Consider the following 27,063-nt stretch of genomic DNA (forward strand, 5'->3'; position numbering starts at 1 on the left):
GTAAATCTGACTTCCCCATAAGACTTTGCTTGTCAGAAGGTCAGAAAATGGGATCGCGTAACTTGGGACACAGCAACGATCATAAATATGAACCAGTCGCCCAAGCATCTGAATTCTGATTACATGATCATTTTTATTTTATTTTTTTATTTTAATTCCATTTATATCCCGCCCTTCTCCGAAGACTCAGGGCAGCTTACAAGCTTAGCAGTAGCCTTCATTCTATGTATATGCCTGCTTATTAGGGCTTTCACACACACACCCCAAGCGGCATTATTACAAAGTCAGCTTAATTGCCCCCAACAATCTGGGTCCTCATTTTACCTGCCTTGGAAGGATGGAAGGCTGAGTCAACCTTGAGCCTGGTGGGATGCGAACCTGCACTAATTGCAGGCAGCTGGTGTTACTTAAGGAGGCATTAGCCCACTGCTCCACCAAGGCTCTCATCATGGGGATGCTGCAAAGGTTGTAACTGTGAAAAAAGGTCATAACTCACATTTTTCAGTGCTGTTGTAACTTTGAACAATCATTAAATGAACTGTTCAGATGTTGGGTAACTCTAGACGCCAACAAATTGAGATTTGTAAATAACTTCTTTAGCTGAAAGTAGAAAAGATTTAGGAATCCACATTATGAAAGTAAAAAAAATATTAAGTGAAAATCTGGTTTAAGATTAAATATCAAGAAGACAAACTTGTCAGACTGCATGCTAAGTGCCTTTACAGTTGGTGGCGAACAAGGCTTGAAGGAAGATGAAGGCAGTAGATGAGGTCGTTGATAGGGCCTTCCAAGAGATTATTGGAATGTTCATAGAACAATACAAATTATTACTTGTGAATGGTCACAAGGCTTTCCTGTGCAGTTTCCAGCAGCTAAAAATGTGATTTAAATTCTGCATTCTGTCTCCCCACTTTTCAAAGGACATCTCCAATTTCTAATGGAAAGAGGAAAAACTAGCAGTTAAAGAGTGTGGATCCATCTGTAAATTAACTCTGTCTAGCTGTGCACCAGGCTGAAGAATTTGGGTGATTCTGCTGGTAAATTTCAGAGTGAAAGCCCGAAATCTCTATGTCATACCTGCTGTGCAAAGGCAGTTTTGTGTGGACACTTGGGTTGGTTGTGCTCAACATGAACCCTTATGACAAGGGACGTAAAAATCCCTGTCGAATATACCCAGCCTAAAATACATGTAACTGGAGTTCACTAACTTATTTTGCTGTGATATAAAACAATTCATTCTGAAAAAGTTGAGATTCAAATGTAAGAACCTGGTTTCTATTTAATGGTTATGTCTTGTGAATATCACAATAGCAACACCTAGTGACTCTATCTGATCTGGAAGAAGGTAAGCACCATGAGACCTGATTAATAATTGAATGAGATATCATCAGGAAACCCAGAGACTCCACTGGAAAGTTGGAAAAAAATCTCAGGGAAGAAGACCAAGATTTTTGTATTGTCACCAAGAAAACTACAAGGATATATCTATATAGCTAGCAGAAGCTGAACTTTATTCAAGGGAGGGACAGTTAAGATGGTAGAGGACAGGAAGGCCTGGAGGAATGTTGTCCATAGGGTCGCGATGGGTCGGACACGACTTCGCAGCTAACAACAACAACAACAACAACAAATGGCCTGTGCCTAGAATAGTGTAAACCCTAATGGTTCATTAAATAAACTGCAACCATCTGTAGTTTATTAATGAACCAGTGAGGCAAACTAGGGCTCAGCGTGCTATATAAAATAAATGAAGATAGCATTTCCCATGCTAGTTGCAGATCCAAAACTTGAATAACATAAAATGTAGGATATCATAACCGTAATACAGCTCAGCTATATACATGCATCCATTTGAAGTATGAAAATGTGACTTTTGTTAATGACCAATTCATGAACACTCATAGGTTTGACTTGCAAACTAATTTATGAAGATCCAATAGGGTTAAATAGCTAAATGAAATCCTTGAAAGCAGATTCAATTCTTCCATTCAAATGGTGTCTGTGCTTCTATTGTGTAAAAAAGCCAAGGTAACATTAGCTACAACTTATAGTTCTGCTCTTTTCCAGATTCTATTTTGCTCTTTTATGCCTCCACTGACTTCTTCAATTCAAATTAATATACTATCATAGTCTGGATATTAATATTCTACTTGCTACATAAATTTATGTTTGTTTCCAAACACCCTATTGTGAGATTTTGCAAACATTTAACAGTATCTTTTCACAGAAAAGATCAGCATCACCCTTATTCTGATCGCTCCCTCACCCTCAAATTAGAAAGTTGTCACCTGGCAGCTTTTAAGCAATCTACTGGACAAGTCATTTAACAAGCTCCCAGCATTTTCACCTCTAACCAACATTCTCAGCATGGCTTGACAGAAGACTCACATCAAGTCCCAATTACAGCAATTATGGTAGGATGTTTATTGCAAACATTGAAGCCACACACATAAGTCAATAGCTCTCGGCAATGCAATTTTTTCCCTATTTTTCCAAAGGTTTTATCCTTCTGTTCTTCTTTATTAACAGATGCTTGGCAACCTTGAAGTTAGGCATTGGCAATACATTTATGCAATGGTCATCTCTAGCCTGGGAATTACTGTTCCCATCTCCTCAAGTTTCATATCAGCTCTCCCATGTTACGACACAGCTTCCTCAGCCTTATGATCATCTGTTTAGCAGGCTTGTTTTGAAATTGGGTTGAGCACTTTGAACATTATAGTAACTGTCGAAAGCAAGTTGCTGGATTTTGAGCCTTTTCTCCTGCTTGATTGGGCAGCTCACTCAGCTGTTTGAGGCTGGTTTTGAGAACTGGTTTAGTACGCTTTCAAATCTACACCCCAATATGGTGTATTGTAAGGAACTGTTAAGGTAGGTAGTGGCACCAGCAGCTGTGCCTAGATCTTTTCATCTGGAGGGGGGGGGGGAGAGAATTGTGCCAGAAGGCACTGCCAGAGCTTGTTCATACCACAGTTAATGTAAGGGACCCTAATATTGCATAGGGTTGGACTGTACGAAAACCAAAATCCAATCATTTCACATTACCTGTCTTCCAAGAAAAAAAGCTATAGCAAAAGAGTGGCTGAAAAGCCCTTCTATTAAATTAAATCTTTTCAAACTTGGCTGTAGCAGTCAAGTCAGACTTATTGAAGTTTACCTGTCCAGCAAGAATGGGGCCATTGAAATAATAAAGCCTTGCTAGTTGTCTCCTAGTATAAAGGCTCAATGAATATCAGGCACGACCTAAATGGAATTTTTTAATTCTCCAAATAGTAGTTTTTAATCAGTGTGAAATTGTGTACAGCTACAATCACCTGTAAAATTTGACTAGATTTGTGTTTGATTTCACTAAGGGTGCTGTGATAACGGGCTCACCAATATTAACAGGGAACACAACCGATCTCTTTAAGGAAATGAAATATCTAATGATACTACTGAAATATCTAAAGTTAGATATTGATCTTATGCCTGAATTGTTCAGGAATGATCCTGGCAGTGCAAAATTGCTCTTTATCCTAATTGAGTACAAAGTTGTACCTTAAATTTTGTATATAACATGCAGAAGCTCTTCAGCCATTTGGATCAAGAAAGCCCTTTACACTGTATAGGATTTCCATTTCTACAGTGCAGTATATTGCATGCAGATACTACAGGGTGAGACAAAAAGTGACCATCTTCCATCTCCGTCAGGAAACATTATGACGGGAGATGACCATTTTAGGAAAAAATAAAGACAGAATAGTATATGATATAGGTTGATAAAACTATCTGCAGTATAAGAAGATTATAAACAAAGGAATTTCCTCTCTTCTTGTAAAGGCAGAGCCCAGGGCAGCTTAGCGGTTTTCCAGACGCAGTTTGCTGGTCACACTGGAAACACTGCTTAGCCAGAGTCTTGTTGCTTGATCCAGTGTAGCCCTTTTGCCTGAAGATACCAGGACACAAAAATGGGACATTCTGCAAACAAAATATGTCTTCTTCCACACAGCCCTTGCACCTCCCTCAGCCTTCTCAGCAGTACCATTATTATTACAATATCGATGCATCTCCTGAAATAACAGAGGGGGAATGTGCAACCAAATTGGAAGAGTCCGTTTGACTGTCAAAGCTAATGGGAACCGTAATCCCATTTTAGAAGACTACCAATTTCCCACCCGTTGAAAAATTTGCTGCTTTGTGTGCCTCTCTACTGTATGTTTCTAAGGAGGGAATGGAAGAAAAGCTGCTTCTCTAATTAAATGAAAGATGGATTTTCAAATCTTTCATTGAAAAACTGTAGCATGGTAATTCGTGCAACCTGCTTAAAACAGATACAGATTGATTTTCTGAAAGCCCCTCTCACCAAGTCATAATTTTGTCATATTGTATAAATGGGACAATGATCCTCTGTTAGTCCAATGTAGCAGATTTCTTGGTCACGTTCTTCAAAAATGCCATCAAATATAATGTTTGCGAGATTCTGGATCCTCTAAGGTCAAGGATCCCTTGTTGTTGACCGGCCAATTGCGGTGAGGAACATGAATACCAGGATTGACTGGGTGTGTGCGAGAAACACGGCTGAACAGAACTTCACTTCTATCCTGCCTTGATTCAGGTAGACACAAGCACAGCTTATCAAGAAGATGCCCCGGCCAGAAACTATTAGGGTTGGTCAAGGGATTCAGGCAGTTGTACATTCTCCTCAGTTCTCTGCAAGCAAATAACATGATCATGAAACAATAGACAGAAAAAACGAGGTGGAGGTTTAATAAAATGAAGTTTTGTCATTTTGCTAAAAAAAAAAAAAGGAAGAAAAATTTAGGGTCTGAACGTAAGCTGCAATGTGGCTTATCTGATTCCAAATTTGCCAGATTGCCACTATGCCAGGGGTTCCAACCGGGGGTGCGAGATGATAATCCAGAGGGTTTAGAAGTTTCAAAACTACAGGGTATACACATAATTCATTGCCATTATTTTGAACTTTTGTAAGGGGTGCGAGAATATATCAGAAGCGTTCTAGGGGTGCGGGGTATAGAAAAGTTTGGGAACCACTGCAGTATGCAATGCAAGCCACGATTTAGGTTTAATATGTTGTTTTGATGCATTTTAATATGAAATTCTTATATGTAGACAAGTAAAAAAATAAAGAGGAACTGAAATTTTATTGTTGTCACCTTAATGAGAATAAACCCTAAGTCAAAATTAAAATAAAGTACTGTAACCTAAATCTGAAGTGCAAACTAAAAGGCTTGGGTCAAGTTGATCTGCAACACTGCCTCCTACTGGTGCTCACTTGCATCTGCATTTATTATGTATCCTGAAAAATTTGATTTCTAAAGCAGAAACTGCTTGAAACTGACTTGAAAAAATAAGTACCTTTTAAAGCCAGCTACATTATAATTAAAAAAATATAAACTAACACAACTATTTCCCTTTTATGAATTGTAAGTAACAGTAGGCAATTCTTTGCCTTCATGGATTGATTAGGATAGAGACATATTTACATTTGCTTTTACTATCGTACTTCTATTTGGGTGCTACATTTGAATTTTTAAAAAATTATTTTTGATGTATGTGATTCTTAATAGTTAGATTTAAATAAACTTTCCCAAATTTGGGTGTTATCTAGAGATATACACATCATTTTCTAGAATTCTCCTGCTCGCATGAGAAAATTGCTGAAAATTGTGGGAATTCAAAAGCATCTAGGTTGAGAAAAATGTAGGTTAAATACATCAGATTTAATTGCTGTCTATATGCCGTTAAAATACATTGAAAAAAATCTTTTACTTCTTTCTCTATTTCAAGTTCTAGAATTCAGACATAATTGTCAGTTGAACTTGACTTCTTTGCAGCTTTGTAGCTGATTTATACAGTGTTAAAGATAAGCTGAAACTAATCAAGTTTGTGAGCTTATGAAAATATTAAACAAAGAAGATAAATTTGTCAATGGCCAATAGTTCTGAAAAAATTGAACAAGGCCATTTCTGTGTATTTCGGGGTGGTTTAAGGGCAAAACAACTTAAAACTTGAAAGGGAGGGAAATTGGCATTTTTGGATGTTCATGTTTTGAAACAGCTACTCTGCCCCTTAAAACCAAACCAAATGCCACAAAGCTGGGAGGGAGGAAACAAGCCTAGGAACACCCCCCCCCCCGCAACTATAAAAGGATTTCGGGCTGTGCAAGCAGGTATTATATACTTGGCTTTTAGCATTACCCACTATGGTTTATTTGATATTAAAAAACAAAAACATAATGCTGAAGTCATCAGGCTCATAATCTTTTGTTTATAATATTTAAAAAGGGAAGGGAGTCGGAAGAACTCCCTTAAAAACAGAAACTGGGGGTGGGGGGAGGAGGAGGAGAAAGAATTTTAAAAAGTTATGAACAAAGAATAGGAAGAAAGCGAATTATCAAGTATAAATATAAAAGGAGAAACAAGAATTTCTAATAGGAGCCTTGGTGGAGCAGTGGGCTAATGCCTCCTTAAGTAACACCAGCTGCCTGCAATTAGTGCAGGTTCAAGTCCCACCAGGCTCAAGGTTGACTCAGCCTTCCATCCTTCCGAGGTAGGTAAAATGAGGACCCAGATTGTTGGGGTCAATTAAGCTGACTTTGTAATAATGCCGCTTGGGTGTGTGTGTGAAAGCCCTAATAAGCAGGCATATACATAGAATGAAGGCTACTGCTAAGCTTGTAAGCCGCCCTGAGTCTTCGGAGAAGGGCGGGATATAAATGGAACTAAAATAAATAAATAAATAAATAATAATCTCTAGGCTAATATATATATATATATATATATATATATATATATATATATATATATATATATATATATATTGCTAGAATATCTATCTATCTATCTATATCTATCATGCATCCATCTATCTATCATGCATCCATCTATCTATCTGTCATCCATCCATCCATCTATATCTATCTATCTATCTATCTATCTATCTATCTATCTATCTATCTATCTATCTATCTATATCTTTAATGCCAAGTTCAACAAAAGAAATGTAATCTCATACCTTTCCATGTATTTTTTTGCAAGCACATCTGGATTCTCAAGCAAATTCTCATCAAGAAATTTCACATTCCAAATCTCCCCTGGAGGAAGTATTTTTTTGGAGTGTTTACTGTAAAATGTAAAGAATTTCAATTTAGAATCAAGCGGTATTTAAAAAGAAGTTGGACAGCTGGATGGCAAAAAAGAAATGCCATACAGTAGTGTATATTGGTAAATGAAAATAACAGGCTAGCCCAGTGTCCTTTATTAACCTCAGCAAATTTAGGATGTGTGGATGTCAATTCCAAACTGGCTGTGGAGCTCTGGTAGTTGAAGTCCAATATTAAAGTTGCTGTGGTTAACGAACACTTGGCTAGAATCATAGCCTCTGCTTTCAATATAAAGTCTCTGTTAAACTACCATTATGGTCAATTATTTGTTGTCCTCCCTAAATCGTTTTAGAGTTGAATATTCCAACAGCAAAAACTACCCAATTTTCTCTCCATCTGTAAGAGAAGAGATGCACCTTTGTATGGCCAACTGCCAAGGTAGGACAGCATCAAAATAAGACTCCCTCTAGCTTCTCTACTGTTTTCCTTCTTTTACTGTTACAGCCATGATCACAAATGGCTGGATAGCCCAATGCTGAAATAATCCAAATTTCCTTTGTAAATTAAAGCTAGAGAAAATAAAGAGAGATCTACACATTTATATTCACATTCATTTGCAGATTTCTAGTTCATAGATTGTACAAATGCATTTTATTGTTTTCGGCCTCATACCACACATCCCTCAATTTGAGATTATTAATCCAACATAGATTTCAAGTAAAATTCTATAGGATTTTTTTTGAAATTCCCAGTACAGTATAATATTCCTAAAAGCTTGCCAGCATTGCAACTTTCTCAGCAAACTACCCAGCTCCATTAGCACAGAACCTCTGGAAACTGAAAACAAAATTTTAGGATAATTCTGTAATACCAAAATAAATTTCGCTGATCTCGTGGCACAGAAATATTCCATAAAAAGATGTGTACACCTATTATTCCTTTGGCAAAATACTTTTACCAATGACATACAGGATTATGTAGAATAGTGATTTACAACAAAAATCAATGTCACGTGGCAAGCAAGCAGAAGTCCAAAAAAAAATTGTTTTTACGAACAGAACATAAAAATTAGAATGGCTTTTTTAGCCATTTGCAGAATGGCTAAGTCAAATTGAATATGGGTAGTCCTTGATTTGCGACAGTAATTGAGCCGAGAATTATAGTTGTAAGTTGTTGCAGTTGTAAATCTAGGCATCATATGAACAGATTTGTAGTTACAAACATTTTTACCACAGTTGTTAAGTGAACCCAGTGGGTTGTTAAACAAATCCATTTTCCCCAAAGGATGTTTTTTTGTTGAAAAATGGAGTATTGGAAACTGGCAAAAAAAATATGTTGTGAATTGTGTTCATGTGACTGTGGGACACTGCAAACAGCCGTGCAAACAGCCATAATGGTGAGTCAGTTGCTGCATGCCCAAAATGTGATCATGGGTTGTGTATGTAGCCATTGTAACTCCAAAAACAGGTTGTAGAGATTTGTAGAGAAGATTTTTTGTAATTTCAAATGGTCATTAAGTAAGTGATGGCCTACCTGAATGGAAGGGAAACGATATTGCTTGTGGATACTGAAGCTCCATTATTCGAAGAGCTTTATAGATAATACTCCATCCTACTGAATACATACCTCATCAGTTTCTTAAATTCCTTAAATGACTCCCAGCGGCAGGTCCGAGGCTGCTTTCTGACTTGTTTCTTAATTGGTTTTGGCTTTCTAGAAGTAAACAAAAAAGGCGAACAAAAATGTAGCCCATAAGATCAGACCAGTCCTCCCCAAGCTGATTTTTTTAAAGAAATGTTACTATAGCTACAGGATTTTTAGATATTAATGGGGGGGGGGAAAGGCATCATAGTATGTTCAGAAAAACTGGGGTGGGGAATCACTTATTTGTGTGTCTCTAACATTTATACTAAAGTAAACTAGATAGGAAAAAGCAAAAAGCTGTACATATGAAAGCGCAGCCCTTTAAAACAAAAGAGCAACAGTAGAGAATATTCCGTATTATGAAAATTTATCACCAGATGCAAGGAAACAAAATCTGTAAAGGTGAATGCTCTGCATGTTCTCTTAAGCAGATCTAGTCCCGCATTACATTTCTATAGTGGCCAGCCAAAGGTCTCTAGGGAAACATACATACAAGACCTAATATGTAGCAGCCAGTTCTGATTTGTTCTCACTATATTGTTTTCAGAAGAACTCTGTCTTTGAACATTGTGATTTATTCGATTACCATTATTATTACTACTTTCATCTATAAAAGTTTTCTCATGTCACAGCTAGAGCACTGACAGAATGTGAACCTAACTGGATCAAAAGTTGACTAACGGACATTGAGGAAACAATTAAACATTAATGTGTTGGCAACTTGGAGTTGGCAACAGTGTATTAGCAGTACCGCTTTGTCTACCCCACGGGTGTCAAACTTGCCGTGTTGTGTGATGTGTTGCGACTTTTTTTGCATTGCCGGAGCTGGGGTGGGCTCTGTATGATGCAACTGGCCTGCTGGCTGGCAGTTTGACACCCGTGGTCTACACAGAACTGTATGCACTCAATTCAGGCATCCTGGGAGAAACTACAATTGGCATGTGGGGAGGACCAAGAGTTGCAGATGCTGGATTTTCTGGTGGCTGTGCCTAGAGGGCAGAAGTGCTTTCCAACTGACATCAAATTGGACTTCTGAAAACTATTAAATGATCCATTGTTTCAGAGGGCCTATGGTGACAGATTATGCCAATGTGAGGTTGGAGGTCCTTAGTGTTATTTTATAGTGGTGTTGATTTACCATCTATTTTTATAGTGGATTTTTCATGGTATTAATATGTTTGCTATGAATTGTCTACAGTTCAGCAAATAGTGATGGGCACATAAATAAATTAGCATCCCTTCTCAGTTTTTATTAATTGCAGTGGCAGAAAAGAGCAGAAATTATTTTACACAGGTGAGGTACTGAAGACAAGATGTTGCTGGACTATAATCCCCAACATCTTTTATATCCAAAGCGGGGAAAGTTTATTTATTTATTTTATTAAATTTATATACCGCCCTTTCCCGAAGTACTCAGGGCGGTTTACAGGGTATTTAAAACAACCAGTACAAAGGTTAAAAACAAATTAAAAAAGATTAAATCATCCCTGGGAATTGTAGCTAAAACTTGTTCTCTCTGCCAATGAGAGTACATATCTTTTTTGAGGGCCAAAGGCTGTATTTGGTTATAATTTCATGACAAATTCTGGCTTCTGAGGTTCATATTCAAACTTTCTAGGGAGCCTATTCCAAGCTTTGGAGGAGCCACATAACACCTCAGCTTCTGGGCACCTATCTTCAGATATTTGCTGTATATTAGGTTCGTATGAAACTTAAATAAATGAGGATTTGGAGCTTTAAAAATAAGAAGTATTAACATGAAGAGGAAAAGCTAAAGAGAAAAATTGCTATTGATTTACTCTTATAGGTTTACTCTAAAAGCAAACCCCATCATTCTTCCAGCTTTGTATCCTACAAATTTATGCCAGTGTAGAATGTTCTCAGTGGTAACATGTATATCAAAATACCTCTGATACCTTAGTTTTAGATTATTCAAAAATTAGCTACTGACTAGTCCACAAGTGTTTGCCTATGTACATGTACCCAACTGGAAGGTAATTACCGTAATGGGAGAATAATCCAGGGTATATTTCTGCTCTTCAAAATAGCAGATGAAAAACAATCTCTGGTTTTAACAGTGATATGCTAGACTAGAGGTCTCAAGCCTTTTGTTTTGGCGGCCCGGAAACGGAGGCAGGCACTGCTACGTGCACACGGGCAAATGGGCTGCACGTGCCCACAAACAGGCCATGCACATGCGCAAATGGGCCACGTACGCACACATGCAAACAGCAGCACATGAGCGCATGTGCAAACGGGGCTGCGCAGGCGCGAGTACTGCAAATGGGGCGGCACTAGCGCTGGTGGAACGCTATGGGTGGCACTAGTGCCAGTAGGATGCTCAGGGGCAGGGCGGTGCTAGCATCAGTGGGGAGCTCGGGGTGGGATGGCGCTAGCGCCGATGGGATGCTCAGGACAGCACTAGTGCTGGTTGGGAAGCTCAGTGTGGGATGGCGCTAGCACCAGCAGGATGCTCAGTGTGGCACTAGTGCAAGTGTGGGGCTGTGTGTGCGTGCACTGGCCATCCCTTCATGCAGCCCACTGGCCAAGCGGCTGCGTCCGACAGGTTGGGGATCCCTGTGGTAGACCAAGAATTTGTGTGAACGTCTATGCTGGTTAATTTATCTCTGTGTGTGCATGATACATTAAACCAGACATGTCAAACACAAGGCCCGGGGGCCAGATCCGGCCCGCGAAGTGGTTTCATGCGGCCCGCAAAGCCATCCTGGAAACAGTGAGGGAATGGCCCCCGCTGCCTTGGCCCTGGCCCAGAGACCCTCCTTCTGCCAGAGACCCCCAGATCTGTCCCACTCCTGCCCAGGCCCCCATAGGCACCCTTGATGCGAACGATGTAGAGCTGGCCACGCCCACCCAGTAGGCCATACGCACTATAGCCACGCCCACCCAGGCCATACCCACCCAGCTCCCTGAGGGCAACCGCAATGCTGATGCGGCCCTCAATGAAATTGAGTTTGACACCCCTGCATTAAACAAACCTTTCCTCCACTTTGGAAGAGCTTTCCCCATCAGATGATTCCCCGAGGTAAACAGAATTGTCAATATATCCTCCTGGCTGCCTGAACTTCCGGGAGTACTTTCCGAGTGTCAGGAGCCTGTCTCCTGGGTAGAGCAGACCTACGGTACACATTGTGTTGTTGTTTTTAAAAAAGAACAACTGTAACATACTACACAGTCTATTCAATTCAACCTTTTATTACAGCCACAGACCAGAATTAAAAATTAAAACATTGAAATAAAATAAAACAGAAGATATAATACTATATTATAGTTAGTGGTGAGAGCACTGATGGGTGGCCAAAGTCTGCCTAATTTTATAGAAAGGGTAGTGGAATTTAGCTATGTTCAAGGTGACTGTATCATACTGATCCAATATTAACTCTTGTACATAAGAGAGATCAGAATTTCCCTGTATTTTATCAGGTAGGGAGTTAAGAGTCTGTGAATCCTAGAGGGTTCAACGCAACAGGATATGAGCTGTCCTTTCAGTGGCTCCTTGTCCACAGCGGCACCATCTCAGTTCAAATGGGATAAGCTCTGGATTGTGCATCTGAGTAATTTTCCTACACTGGATTTACAGAAGAGAGTTCTTAAAACTTTGAAGAATGTTATGAGAAGGGTGAAAGAAAAAAGAAAGAAATCAAGTTTTAGGACATTATTTGGAGTGACTAAAGATTGAGATTGTTAGCAGTAAAAGGAAGGAATATAAAGTTAGTTTACTGATCAAGGTTAAAACAGGTATGTCATTATCTCTGATAATCCTTAGTGGACTTTTGCTGACATCAGGACTGATGGGATATGGGAAGCAGAGATCATTTGTTGCTTTTTAAGAGAAGGGGATAAGTTACTAAAATTATTTATTTGTGATGAAAGGAAGTTTTCTTTTTTAAAATTTGTATTAGTTTTATTGTTTTAATTGTAATGTTTAATAAAATTACTACAAAAAAGAAGTGAGATTAAACTTTATTCTCCTACTGTGTTGCATAACTTGTTACAGCTGCGCTAGAACTTTAAGTGACTGAGTTGTTTTCTAGCAGCAGTAATCAGTGTTTGTGAACAACAGACCAACAGCTGGATTTACAATGACCCAGGAAAATCAGATTGAAACTGAACATTAAGAAAACCAAGATCATGGCATCCGGCCCTCTCAATTCCTGGCAAATAGATGGGGAAGAAATGGAGGTAGTGACAGATTTTATTTTCCTGGGCTCCAAGATCACCGCAGACGGGGACTGCAGCCAAGAAATTAAAAGATGCTTGCTCCTCGGGAGGAAAGCCATGGCAAATCTAGACAGCACACTAAAAAGCAGAGACATCACCCTATCAACAAAAGTGCGTATAGTCAAGGCTATGGTCTTCCCAGTTGCAATGTATGGCAGTGAAAGTTGGACCATAAGAAAGGCTGAGCGCAAAAGAATTGAGGCCTTTGAACTCTGGTGCTGGAGAAGACTCCTGCGAGTCCCTTGGACTGCAAGGCGATCAAACCGGTCAGTCCTAGAGGAGATCAACCCTGACTGCTCTTTAGAAGGCCAGATCCTGAAGCTGAAACTTAAATCCTTTGGCCACCTAACGAGAAGGAAGGACTCACTGGAGAAGAGCCTAATGCTGGGAAAGATTGAGGGGAAGAGAAGAAGGGGACAACAGAATGAGGTGGCTGGATGGAGTCACTGAAGCAGTAGGCGTGAGCTTAAATGGACCCCAGAAGATGGTAGAGGACAGGAAGGCCTAGATGAACGTTGTCCATGGGGTTGCGATGGGTCAGATACGACTTCGCAACTAACAACAACAACAGGAAAATCAACTGTGCAGACCAATGGGTCATTCTAAACTTTACAGACAGCATTAATTGCAAACCGTAAATTTTATCAGTTAGCACATTTTAAGGCAGGTAGATTCTTTAAAAATGATGGAGCAGAATAATGTCTATATGTAATTGACAATCTGCAGTGTGGATCACACATTTATTCTTTTTTATATGAAAGTTGGGCCTCACTAAGGAAATGAGCCTGGGACAGCAGCTTTAATTCAGGGTTTGCAACAAGATCACAAAACAAACCCTGATATAGTGTTATATTCAAGCCAAGGTTGAGCTAAAAGGTAAAGGTAAAGGTTCCCCCGCACATGCATGCTAGTCGTTTCCGACTCTAGGGGCCGGTGCTCATCTCCGTTTCAAAGCCGAAGAGCCAGAGCTTGTCCGAGGACATCTCCGTGGTCATGTGGCCAGCATGACTACCAATGCCAAAGGCGCACAGAACGCTGTAACCTTCCCACCGTAGTGGTCCCTATTTTTCTACTTGCATTTTTACGTGCTTTCGAACTGCTAGGTTGGCAGAAGCTGGGACAAGTAACAGGCGCTCACTCTGTTATGCGGCACTCGGGATTCGACCCGCCAAACTGCCAACCATCTGATTGACAAGCTCAGTGTCCTAACCCACTGAGCCACCGCGTCCCTAAGGTTGAGCTACAGAAACCTAAAGAAATGCAAAAAATATCTGAAGGAGCCCAACATATATTATTTTCTTATCAGTGTCCCATGTTCTGGAACCTGCCTTTGAAATCATAAGGGTTAAAAAAATATTTTTATTTTAATTCACAGTCCTGCACTGAGGAATTCAACACAATCTTTAGCATCCTTATTTAGAAACATCACGACATTTAGTGGGTTAGTTGATTTCTAAGCACTATCACAACACTACTAGACCCATTTTCCTGAATTTAGAAATGCAAAATAGCCTTCCCCTTAACATTTTTGTCTGTTAGTGGCTTCCATCCTGAATTTGTAAAGCTGAAACACGAAGTTGAATTTGGATTGGGCTGCTTGATATAAGGCACTCCTTCCGTGTTTTTTCTCATACCTCTTTTTAGTGCTCTTTCTGAAATTGGAATTCCATATTTTTCGCAAAGCTTCACACACTGAAAGTAGACATAGTGGCATGCCAGGTGATGCTGGTCCACCAATTCTCCCATTTCACCCTCTAGGCAGCTTGGTAAGCAGTGACTATCGATAACCGGGTCTCCAGACCTCACCAGTCTACACTGTTCCGCAAAATCTAATGGATTAGTTTTCCTCTGTAAAAATAAGACAGTGTCTCTGTTATAAAGCAATACTGTTGTGCAATAAATGTTCTTACATACCATAAAGTTGTAACATAGTGAGACATTAATTAAAAGGACAAAGACATTTTTTGTCCTACCGCAAGAAAGAAGTCAGATCTCTAGGCAGACCTTTACTGAAAATGGATTAAAAAAATGTTGCGTAGATGTGAACTGGGGACACTTGCTGTACAGCAGCAACAACTTTGCAGCAACTGCTCCAAGCAATCAATTCTCAATGTCAAAGTCAAATTGCAGTTTATAAAATCTCTGCTTTACTGCTGAGGGAAACTAAAGAGGGCACACCCATGGTCACAAACCAATATTTTAGTTCAGGGCAAATCAGTGCTCCGTGGGGTCTTCCCATTTGCATCTGCCATTTCTGCATTTTATACTGAACAGGTGTCTAGTGTTAAAGTTGTATTCTTACCATTATCCCAGGGGAGGAGGAGGAGGAAGTTGTGTTAAGTATGTTCGCTGCCTTAAGTTATTTGTAAAAACGATAAGTAAATAAAACGTATATACTTGAGTATAAGCCGACTCGAGTATAAGCCGAGACCCCCCAATTTCACCCCCCAAAACTGGAAAAAGTTATTGACTCGAGTATAAGCCGATCCGCCGTTCTGCAAGCCTCCGCCACCGGCGGAGGCTGGATCCGCGCTCTGCAAGCCTCTGCCGCCAGCAGAGGCTCGATCCGCCATTTTGCAAGCCTGAATACACAGGAATACCCTGTGTGGCCGCGGCTCTCGGGGAAGCCCTGGCTGTCCGCTTCCTCGCTCCACGCTGCCATTCGGGGTCCGCGCGTTCCCCGGGCAAATCGCGGCGCCCAGCAGGCGAGGAAACACGCCCGCTCCAGTCGCCCCCCATTCCCTCAGGAGATGCGAAGCAAGTGACCGCCCGGAGCTTACCGAGGACTTGCGCGCGGCCGAGGCTTCGGTGCTTCCAGGATCGCGCGCACCTATCCCAAGCCGCCGCCGTCCGGAGATCTGCTGAAGTTTGGGGAGGTACGCGCGCACCTCCCCAAACCTCCCCAAACGTCGGCAGGTCTCCGGACCTCCGCGCCCTGCCTGCCTGCTTCTTTCCGCTGCTTCTTTCCGCGCGCCTCCCCAAACCTCCCCAAACGTCGGCAGGTCTCTGGACTTCCGCGCCCTGCCTGCCTGCTTCTTTCCGCTGCGGAAAGAAGCAGGCAGGCAGGGTGCGGAGGTCCGGAGACCTGCCGACGTTTGGGGAGGTTTGGGGAGGCGCGCACCTCCCCAAACCTCCCCAAACGTCGGCAGGTCTCCGGACGGCGGTGGCTTGGGAGAGGTGCGCGCGATCCCGGAAGCACCAAAGCCTCGGCCGCGCACAAGTCCTCGGTAAGTTTTTTTGTTGACTGGAGTATAAGCCGAAGTGGAATTTTTCAGCCCAAAAAGTGGGCTGAAAAATTCGGCTTATACTCAAGTATATACGGTAAGTTATTTGGGAGGTAAGTCAGGGTGACTGTTAGCATTGGGAAACAGTGGCAATAGACAGTATAGAGCCGTGGTGGCGAACCTATGGCATGCGTGCCACAGGTGGCACACAGAGCCCTCTGTTGGCACACGCGCCGTCGCCCCAGTCCTAGGCCTTCAGCTGGGTTTTATAAAACCTTTTCGCTTTAGGCCTCCGCAGCCGTGATTAAAAAAAAACAGGTTCAATCAATCAATTTCAACTTCTCGCGGGGGGAAAAAATCTTGCAAAGTTGGAATTAATTGATCGAACTTTTTAGTCCAGCCCAGTCTGCCATTACCATCGCAGCCACACCCACCCAACGGGCCACGACCACCCAATTGGCCACACCCACCTAGCACCCGACGGTGCTAGGTGGTGGTGGGGGCACAAAGGGAGGCTCGGCCAATCTCAATGTATACAGGGTTGTACTTTGACAATAAAGGTTCGTTCACCTAAGTGGGTTTTGGGTTACAGTTTCGGCACTCGGTCTCTACAAGTTTCGCCATCGTTGGTATAGAGACTGGCAAGAGGGAGAACAGGTTCCTAAGTGTTTAATTTTCAACCAGCTCAACCAGCTTTAACTCAGCAACGGGGAAACCCATCACACCATCTAACCTGATTGAATACAGGAAAACGTGCTGTTCAAGATCCAAGGAAGGTGCTACTCCTCAAATAGAAAGATGATAGGATTAGCCAGCAATTATACATGCTGGGCTCTTTCACAGAGGTAGAGCTACTTCTGCTGCCTGCACTTAAGTTTTTTATTTTTATTTTTATTATTTTTTTAATCCCATTTATATCCCGCCCTTCTCCGAAGACTCAGGGCGGCTTACAATCTAAAGCGCAATGTGCTTAGTGAACACTGATAGGGAATTACTTTGGCAGGCATCTTTGTGACTGCCGCCCTCATTGGGCTTTTTCCCTTTTCCCCATTCTCTGGTGCCGTTTCTTTCCCTTAGATTTCAGGAGCCCTGGTGTTGCAGTGGTTAGAATGCAGTACTGCAGTGGTTCTGCCAACAGCCGGGAGTTCAATCCTGACTGGCTCAAGGCTGACTCAGCCTTCCATCCTTTCGAGTTTGGTAAAACGAGGACCCAGATTGTTGGGGAGCATCAGGCTGACTCTACTGTAATCTGCTCAGAGAGGGCTGTAAAGCGGTATATACGGTAAGTCTAAGGCAGACGTGTCAAACACAAGGCCCGGGGGCCAGATCCGGCCCGCAAAGTGGTTTCATGTGGCCCACGAAGCCATCCTGGAAAGAGTGAGGGAACAGCCCCCACTGCCTTGGTCCTGGCCCAGAGACCCTCCTCCTGCCAAAGACCCTCAGATCTGTCCCACTCCTGCCCAGGCCCCTATAGGCACCCTTGATGCGAACGATGTAGAGCTGGCCACGCCCACCCAGTAGGCCATACGCACTTTAGCCACGCCCACCCAGTAGGCCACGCCCACCCAGGCCATACCCACCCGGCCCCCTGAGGGCAACTGCAATGCTGATGCGGCCCTCAATGAAATTGAGTTTGACACCCCTGGTCTAAGGGCTATGGCTATTTGTTGAGGCGTTTAGTGATTTATCAGTACTATAAAATGAAATGGCCTTCTGCCTAGAATGTAACCAGCTAGTAGTCAGTTTCCCAAAGTAGTCAGTTATCCAAAGCAGGCCACAAAAATATAGTACCTTTAGCCGTCGTCTGGTTTCCTTGTATCTCTTCCCAACTATTTCCATTTGGTTGTAAGTTAAGTGCCTGCGATCTGTCTCAGTGTTGATGGGAGGAACTTGCAAATGGTTTGACTTAGGTGGACAAGTTACCTGAGAAGATATACTGGACTTGGCATGAGGGATTGCAGTGATGGATGCAGTTTTTGCCACAGGCAATGACTCTTTAGCATGATTATTAAAACAAAGGGGGGAAAAAACAGAAACCCCATTATAAAGCCATCAACCATTGAGCTGTTTTATCATGCTGGCTTCTACTTAGTTCAGGAAATACTTTCTCAGAAATTAGAAAAATGTCCCTGTCTTACATTGATTTTCAACAGTTGGTATTCACAATTACTAATCTGCACTGTTTTAAACGTCTGTTAAAATAACCAAATGAATACATATGACTTTATATGACTGTTTCTTATTTTTTTACATATATTAAATTGCCAAACTGCAGCCAGCCTATAGCCAATACCAATATATAGTATCATGTCATTGACTAGAATGTTAATTCTTTTTAAGTTATTTATGTATTCCCCAACTTGCTATTCTTCAAATATTTTGGGATTACAGTCTAGATTAATTTCCAAATACCTTCAAAAACCTTAGATATTTGTTTATGGTACCATTAACAACTAAATCTGTAAATCAGAACTACAGGATCAAACCTATCAGGGACTGAAAACTGTTCAATTGCCTGTATCGATTTAGTTCCCTTGTTACCTTGCCTTGGCTGTTTCCAGTTGTCCCTTAAACTATCCATCCATAATCTTTGACATTCAGCCAAGTCAGCACCAGTTATAATATGTCCTTTCTTTGAAATGGTGAGAAAGACAATGATTTCTTCTAAGTCAGTTTTACTGATAGGCACCTTGGTCTGGAAACAAAAATTGTGGTTAGGTCTGGGTCTTGACATGATAAAAAAATCCAAGGGGAAACATCTATTTCAAAGAGAGCAATTACTTACATTGGTATCTTCCCATTATAGCTAGATATGTACACGCTATGGTCCAGTTTATTACTACGTGCACAGGTCCTGATTTAATGAGCAAATAGAATGTGCAGTTTCCTATGAGAAATCATGCAGCTCGATGATTGCAATACAAGCAATGTTGCACTTTGAACATCAGCAAATTGCAAACTGGTGATGCTCGTGTGATTCTCTTAACCAAAAAGTGCTGCGAAGCAGTTGAAATTTTTTCTTTTTACGAAAACTCCTATACTATATTTGCACACACAGATACTCTCATTGCTACTTTCATATGGCATGCTTCTAAAGAATCAGGGTATATGAATATTTCTTAATGTAAATTAACCAGATGACAGGAACCTAAAATGTTATATCAAAAGTCTGATTAACGGTTATGGTCCCAAGTATTAAGATTTCAGCTTCACTTTTTTCCATCAGACTTTACTGTCCTCATGTATTTATTTTTGCTCTTAATCTATCAAACTGCAGGGAGTCAACTCAGGAACAAACTTTACAAGATTAATAATTAAATTAATAAAATCTTCTAGTCATAGAAAATGACTCTTTACTTGTCTAGTACCAGGCTAAGCAAACTTTTTAGAACATTTTAGGTTTTCCATATATATGAAATCAATTATTCTATTTATAAACTATGCATTTTGGTGTAGTGGTTAAAATGCTGACCTAGAAACCAGGAGACTGTGAGTTTTTCTCTTGCCTTAGGCATGAAAGCTGGCTGGTTGACTTTGGGCCGGTCACTCTTTCTCAGCCCAACCCACCTGACAAAGGTGTGGGAAAAACAGGAGGAAAGAGAAAAATGTGTTTGTTTGCCACCCTGAGTTATTTACGAGGGCAATTCAGAAATAAAACTCCATTTGGTTATCAAAGACAGACACTTGCAGATACAGAACTTTTATTATGCACATCAGAAAACTACATTACATTATTTTTCAACATAATTGCCATTCAAATTGAGGCACTTGTCGTTACGTCTTACAAGGTTTGAAATTCCTTAGTAGTAGTCACTGGGTACCAAATCTGGGCTATGGTGGGGGGGGGTTGATTAAAAACATCCCAACGGAACTGCTTCAAAAGTACTTGGGTGCGTCTAGCAGTGTGCGGGCGAGCATTATCATGAACCAACACCACACGGGAAGTGGTGCCACAGAAAATTCCGCCAAATGTGAAGATGCCAAAGGAGTACTGCTAGTGAAGTTCATGGAGCATGATTCAACCATCAATTCAGAAGTCTACTGTGAAACGTTAAGAAAACTCAGATGAACCATCCATAACAAGTGTCGCGGCATGCTGACTTCGGGTGTGGTGTTGGTTCACAATAATACTCACCCATACACTGCTAGACGCACCCAAGAACTTTTGAAACAGTTCCATTGGGATGTTTTTGATCACACACACACACCCCAATAGCCAAGATTGGGGGCCAAGCAACTACTAAGGAATTTCAAACCTTGTAAGACGTTATGACAAGTGCCTCAATTTGAATGGCAATTATGTCAAAAAGTACCGGTAATGTAATGTTGTAGTTTTCTAACGTCTACAATAAAAGTTCTGTATCTGCAAGTGTCTGTCACTGATAACCAAACAGAGGTTTGTTTCCGAATTGACCTCATGAATAACTCAGGGTGGCAAACAAACACATTGCCCTCGTATAAGTAAAAAGACAGGATAAAAATTAATAAATAATTTTGAGTCATTATGCAAACCAAAGTAATTGTGATTTATTCACAATCGCATTTTAAAATGTTCAAATTGTTTTCTGCAAGCCAGTTTTAAGTCTTGATATACTCATTACATTAACCCTAAAGGAAACCAACCCTGATTTGGGGTTGATTTGGAAGGACAGGTACTGAAGCTCAAATACTTTGGCCACCTAATGAGAAGAGAGGAGTCCCTGGAAAAGACCCTGGGGGGGGGGAAGATTGAAGGCAAAAAAAGTAAGAGGCTGAGATGGTTAGATTGTGTTTTTGATGCAATAAACAGAATTTGGGCAAACTCCAGGAGACAATGGAGGACAGGGGAGCTTGTCGTGCTATGGTCCATTGGGTCGTGAAGAGTCGGACATGACTTAGCGACTGAACAACAACAATACTCATTATGAAACTTTTAAGCCTGTGAAATGGCAAAAAAAAGAATCATATGACTGAATATTGGTGGCTTTACTGTTGTATTTTGGCAATATGATGTGGAACTGTCTTGCTTAACACGTTTTAATAAATCACAATGGACAGTATTCAATATGCTAAGCCAAAATGCCCCCTTCACCTCACGATCTACGGAGAAAAAATATATATTGTCAGTGAAGTTAATGACTAAATAAAAGCACTTGTTGACTCAAATGTGCAATTTTCCCTATTAAGGCATCAAGAAAGAATCTAACTAGTGATTATGACAGCCGTGTGATGCAGTGGTTACTTCTGAAGGCTAGAAATGGGAGACTGTGAACTCTGCGCTTACCTTGAAATCCTTGATATCCAACGAGATGAGCTTTGGCCGGTCACTCTCAACCCTAGACGGAATATTGGCAAACCAACCTCTAAAACCTCACCCAGAAAAATTCAGGGACTTATCCATGCGGCCTGCAGGACTCAACAGTGACTCAAAGCCACCAAAATCAACAACTAGGGAGTGTAAGGTTTTTCCACCTACCTCCTGGATAATTCTAAGGAAATCCACTCTTTTGAATTTCATTGTCCTGCTCCTGTCAGCTTTTTTGAAGACATCCACAAGCTTGAGTTTTTGCTTATGCAGAAGATTTTGTAGTGTAATAATAGATGGCGGATATGGAGCCCGAATAAGAGGCGTAGTTTTCACTGGTTCACTCTTGGGTGCGGTCTGCGGAAAGACATCCAACATCTTAAAGGATTATGCTCAACTTCGTTTTTGACGAAGCAGAAATGCAAAGTCTTGTTTAGTTGTTCAGTCGATAAGCCAACCAGCCCTTGTCTTGCAAAACACAAGCTGATTGCTGAATATATTACTGAAGACAAAAAGCAAATAGACAACTTGTCTGACATATGTCCTATTTTGATCTCATTTTGTGGCTTCACTGATTGCATTCACAGGTCAAATTCATTAATTCAAGTGCTTTGGTAATAACAGAGTAAGAGATAATTTTATAATTGTATTTGTATTTGCTGCAAAGGAAATCAGAAGTAAGACGGGATCCAATAAAATTTAGGTAGATAGAACAACTATAGGTAGTCCTCGTTTAATGACATTTGTGTAGCAATTGTTCAAAATTATGCTACCCCACCCCAAATGATACTTACCACCAAGTTCCAGAGTTCTGATGGTAGCACCCCCTCTCCCCACAGTTCCATGACTGCATTCCGGGAGCTTGGCAACTGGCTGACTTTTACAGCCAGTTGTAGTGTTCCACAGTTAAATAACAACAATTTACATTTTTTTACCAGTTTCTGGCAAAAAATGGCCAAAGGAATGAATAGACACAATTGAATACTGCGACATTCATTTTACAACTGCTGCAAAAAAAAAAGGTTGTAAAATCAGGTTGTCATGTGGGTGCCTTGACTTATGATTGTCATGATTTAGAAATTACGGTCTCCTTTACAGTCATTAACTCGAGGACAACCTGTATGTAAACACCCAAGTCTACACAAATACACTATATTCTCTTTCAAGACTAGGAACAAAATGTTTCCAAAGTCTGCTGGCTCAAAAAGAAAGGCTTTAAATCTGGAAAAGACAGATACACAGGGCTTGGTCTCTGGATTCAGCAATAGACAGATATTCTTTGCGTACATGGCTTCTTTCTTGTCTCCAATGATTCATATAGCCATTCCTTTGTGCCTACTGCTATAAGCAAGTTGCTGGATACAAAATCTAGCGCCCATAGTGCCAAGATTTATTGCTGGGCTTGGTATGAAGCCTGCCTGAAAAGTGAAGTATAATTTTGAGGCACGATCACAATCCAGATGACTAAGTTCATGGGACACTGTAATTATCTACGTATTACATTTTTATGCTGACCTTCCTCTAAAGAGCTTGTTCTTCTTGCCTTATCCTCAATACAGCCCTCAGACATAGGTTGGACTGAGAAAAGAAGACTGGTTGTACAGGTGGCTTGTAGTCATCCTCAGGAACATCATGCATAACAAGGACTTTTAACTGATTCTCCCCCATTATAGTGCCTAACTCTAATCCACAAGTGGAGCCTTCCAGATGTGGCTGAGGAACAACTTATACCATTCTTCCTGATGGGATGGGTTAGCTTGCCAATGCAGTTCAGAAACATCTGGAAGGTCAAGTCATCGGTTCTGCACCACGACACCATGCTGACTTCCTACTATGCTTACCTTAACACTTTGGAGAGCTTGAATTTTAGCGTCCTTCTCTTTTCTTTCTTCTTTTATTTTTCTCAGGATGTTTTCTTCTTGTTGAGTGAGAGGCTTCTTTTCAGTCAACCATTCCTCCAGATTTACAGAGTTCTCCAACATATTACGCAGTTCTTTTCGCTCCTTAATCCAAGCTTCCATATTTAGCAGGTCGCTCTCCTCAGTGGAGATGCTGTCCTGGGCCTCAGGAGGTGCTCCTAACTCCTGAGCTTTCTCCACTTCACTGGGGACAGGTGGCCAAGGCATGTGAATACCAGGAACCACATTGCCCATTGGTGGCGCCATATGAACACGCCGTCTAGATTTAGGTCTGCCAAATCTATTTGGTTTCAGTTTTAGAGAATAAAAGGGATATTCATTTCTGAATTTATACTGTTTAAACCAATGGCTTAAAATCCCCTCTGAGAGGGATTCTTCAGACTCTTCACTTACGATGGAGTCACTTTCACTGAAAAGAAGGAATTTGGGTAGAGTCAAAATCATGAATAGCACTCATCCGTCCATCACTCTTTTAAAAAAAATAAGATACAATGGAAAATAAAATAAACATACCTAATGGCAATATTAATTTCTGTAAACATTAATTTTAGTTTTCTTGGGGGATAGAAAATATATATATAATCAACCTAAGATCTCCGCAGATATTTACAGATATGGATTTCTTCAGAAATTATAGATATGGGATAAAAATCTATCTACGAGAAGGCAGCTTTCATTTCTTAGGTTAAAAACGAGGCCACAATGCAAAAGTGATGTTTCTGCATATTCCTCCCAAAGCTTAAGTGTGTCAAAAAGATTGCATTAAAAAATTCCAGGCAGAATCCAAAGTATCTCTCCAGGTAGGTCTGGAACAGAAGCCTCTGAAAGTTCCTTGTCTATCATTGAACTTGATGGGTCCAGGCATATGAACTGTGGCTAACAGAATGCTTTCAATCTTGACTGGCAGGGCCTGAAATTACAATCTCCCATGTATGGAGGGCATCTGTTTGGGGACACTGTTGTGTAAAAAATTACTAGTGGACTGGAGATAAGGTGGCTTAATTTATTTGTATCCCACCTTTATTATTTTCTACAAATAACTCAAGGTGGCTAACATATCCAAAACACACCTCCCTTTTCCTAATTTCCCCACAACCACCACATTGTGGGCTGGGCTGAGAGTGACCGGCCCAATGTCACCCAGCTAGATATCATGGCTAAGGCACCCTCTCCCACTTTCTAGCGCAGTGCCTTAGCCACTAAACCAAACTGGTCTGGTTTCCTAAAGAAATTCCCTGGCCCTTAAACCTATTCATTCTAAGACTGCCATTCTATGCCAAGAAATAGAAGAAGATCCTTCTTACTTCGTCCCAAAGGGGTTTTTCCAAAAGGCAACTGGACTGGTTTTGTCCTTGAAAACGTTTCGCTTCTCACCCAAGAAGCTTCTTCAGAACTTGGATGAGAAGCGAAACGTTTTTAAGGGGGGGGGAACCCCGCAAAAAAGTCCCAATTGCCTCCTGAAAAAACATCTTTGGGACCCGTGCTGGATGACTGAGAATCTCCACAGCCCTTCTAACTTTTTGCTCCCATCTAGCGACCCTTCCGATTTCTGCAATCACATCGGATTAACCCTACTTATTTACCCCTGCTGGAGAACTCTGGTGCTGGAGAAGACTCCTGCGAGTCCCTTGGGACTGGCAAGGCGATCAAAACCGGTCAGTCCTAGAGGAGATCAACCCCAACTGCTCTTTAGAAGGCCAGATCCTGAGGTTGAAACTCAAATCCTTTGGCCACCTAAGGAGAAGGAAGGACTCACTGGAGAAGAGCCTAATGCTGGGAAAGATCGAGGGCAAGAGAAGAAGGAGACGACAGAGAATGAGGTGGCTGGATGGAGTCATTGAAGCAATAGGCGTGAGCTTAAATGGACTCCAGAAGATGGTAGAGGACAGGAAGGCTTGGAGCAGGGGTCTTCAAACCTGGCCCTTTTATGACTTGTGGACTTCAAGTCCCAGAATTCCTCAGCCAGCGTTGCTGGCTGAGGAATTCTGGGACTTGAAGTCCACAAGTCATAAAAGGGCCAGGTTTGAAGACCCCAGGCTTGGAGGAACGTTGTCCATGGGGTCGCGATGGGTCGGCTTCGCAACTAACTAATAATAATAATTTACCCCTGAGAAAACAAAAAAAAACTCCCCAAGCCCTATTTTCTAAAGCGAGCGCTTTCTAAATGGGGAGGTGCCCTGGCTGCCTTCTACGCACCGGAGAAAGGAAGAAATGGACTCGTAGAGAGATTGCGATATGTAACTGTTCCCTGAAACCTCACTCCGGTTTCTCGTGCTTTTAGATACCCAGCTAAACTGGTCGAGTTTGCTCGACATGGCGACGCAGAAACTTCACCCTCGGCGTCTTCGGACCGGGGAAAAAAAAAACAACAACAAAAACAGGCGCAGTTTACTGGGCTGTGCAGCAGAAGAGAGGAGGAAGAGCCCGCCGTTCTCTACAATTCTGGAGTCGGGGAAAACAAAACAAAAAAAAAAAAAAGCAGGAGGAGGGAAGAATCCTCGTTCCCTTCGCCCGCGCTTTCTCCCTCTCAGCTGCCAGGGGACAAAAATGACCTAACTACAACGCCGCGCTCTCGCTTAAGGCACCGCCATCAGAGCACAAGGCAAAAATGGGTTTGGGAGGGCACCAAGGCAACGGGCGGGCGGGCGCGCGGGCCGGCAGGCAGGCTGGCTTGCAGTTGATTGGCGCAGCTGGAGAAGATCGAACGTTGTGTCGCAAAGCCCAGGGACGCCCGTGGCAATTGCGTGCCGGCCTTTCCCGCGTCCGCGCTGCTGCCCCCCCCTCCCCACCACCACTTCCGTCCCCTTTTAGGGCTGGGGCGGGGAGCTAATAGCAGCACAACAGTAACCGGGTAAATGCTAGCTTGCGTCATGCGCCGACGACCCCTCCATTCATGACACATGCAGCTGGATCTTAAGAGGGATGGCTGTTTATGGGGTGGCTATCGCGCTAATCGCGGTTCATCTATTCCGGGGGGGGGGGAGGGCCGGGGGTCTTTAAACTTGGTCCTTTTGTGCCTTGTGGACTTCAACTCCCAGAATTCCTCAGCCAGCGTGCCTGGCTGAGGAATTCTGGGAGTTGAAGTCCACAAGTCCAGCCAGCGTGCCTGGCTGAGGAACTCTGGGAGCTGAAGTCCACAAGTCCAGCCAGCGTGCCTGGCTGAGGAATTCTGGGAGTTGAAGTCCACAAGTCCAGCCAGCGTGCCTGGCTGAGGAACTCTGGGAGCTGAAGTCCACAAGTCCAGCCAGCGTGCATGGCTGAGGAATTCTGGGAGTTGAAGTCCACAAGTCCAGCCAGCGTGCCTGGCTGAGGAACTCTGGGAGCTGAAGTCCACAAGTCATTAAAAAAGGGCCAAATTGGAAGACCCCTGATCTATTCTGTACCAGGTTCCAGGGACGGGATAGCTTGCATGCTGTCTTAAATCATGGTTTGCAAGCCAAAGTAGCTCGAGACAATATTGTATAAGTTGACACATTGTTGTGAACCAGCGGATGGATCAAGATTTATCATCAACTTAAGGTTTTCCTGGTTATTGCCAAACCATTAAACCGCTGAAATGATAAACCTGACCTAATAATCAGATACAATATTAAGTTAGAGCAGGGGTCTTCAAACTTGGCCCTTTTATGACTTGTGGACTTCAACTTCCAG

The 27,063-nt window shown here is 41.9% G+C and overlaps 1 protein-coding gene across 1 annotated transcript; it reads right to left on the bottom strand.

The window, feature by feature from the left end:
- Positions 1 to 2,422: 2,422 nt before the first annotated feature.
- On the bottom strand, positions 2,423 to 26,025 carry EFCAB12 (EF-hand calcium binding domain 12). Its single transcript, XM_083356872.1, has 11 exons — positions 25,609 to 26,025; positions 23,335 to 23,821; positions 21,665 to 21,850; positions 18,751 to 18,904; positions 18,001 to 18,203; positions 15,288 to 15,338; positions 14,620 to 14,833; positions 11,743 to 11,881; positions 8,729 to 8,815; positions 7,015 to 7,122; positions 2,423 to 4,689 (listed from the first exon to the last, which is right to left on the bottom strand). Exons 1-11 carry the CDS (start codon positions 25,725 to 25,727, stop codon positions 4,437 to 4,439), a joined length of 2,001 nt encoding a protein of 666 aa, XP_083212998.1. The 5' UTR covers positions 25,728 to 26,025; the 3' UTR covers positions 2,423 to 4,436.
- Between the last annotated feature and the right edge of the window lie 1,038 nt (positions 26,026 to 27,063).

Source organism: Vipera ursinii (genome assembly GCF_947247035.1).
Source record: "Vipera ursinii genome assembly, chromosome: 2".
Taxonomy (NCBI): Eukaryota; Metazoa; Chordata; class Lepidosauria; order Squamata; family Viperidae; genus Vipera; species Vipera ursinii.

Excerpts from the sequence above, each read along its gene's own strand:
- EFCAB12 (XM_083356872.1), bottom strand. The coding sequence starts at position 25,727 with ATGTCGAGCAAACTCGACCAGTTTAGCTGGGTATCTAAAAGCACGAGA. Across the intron at positions 18,204-18,750 it reads CTGGAAACAGCCAAGGCAAG|AGTCATTGCCTGTGGCAAAA; the intron begins GTAACAAGGGAA and ends ATCATGCTAAAG. Across the intron at positions 11,882-14,619 it reads AGAAAGAGCACTAAAAAGAG|GTCTGCTCTACCCAGGAGAC; the intron begins GTATGAGAAAAA and ends TGTGTACCGTAG.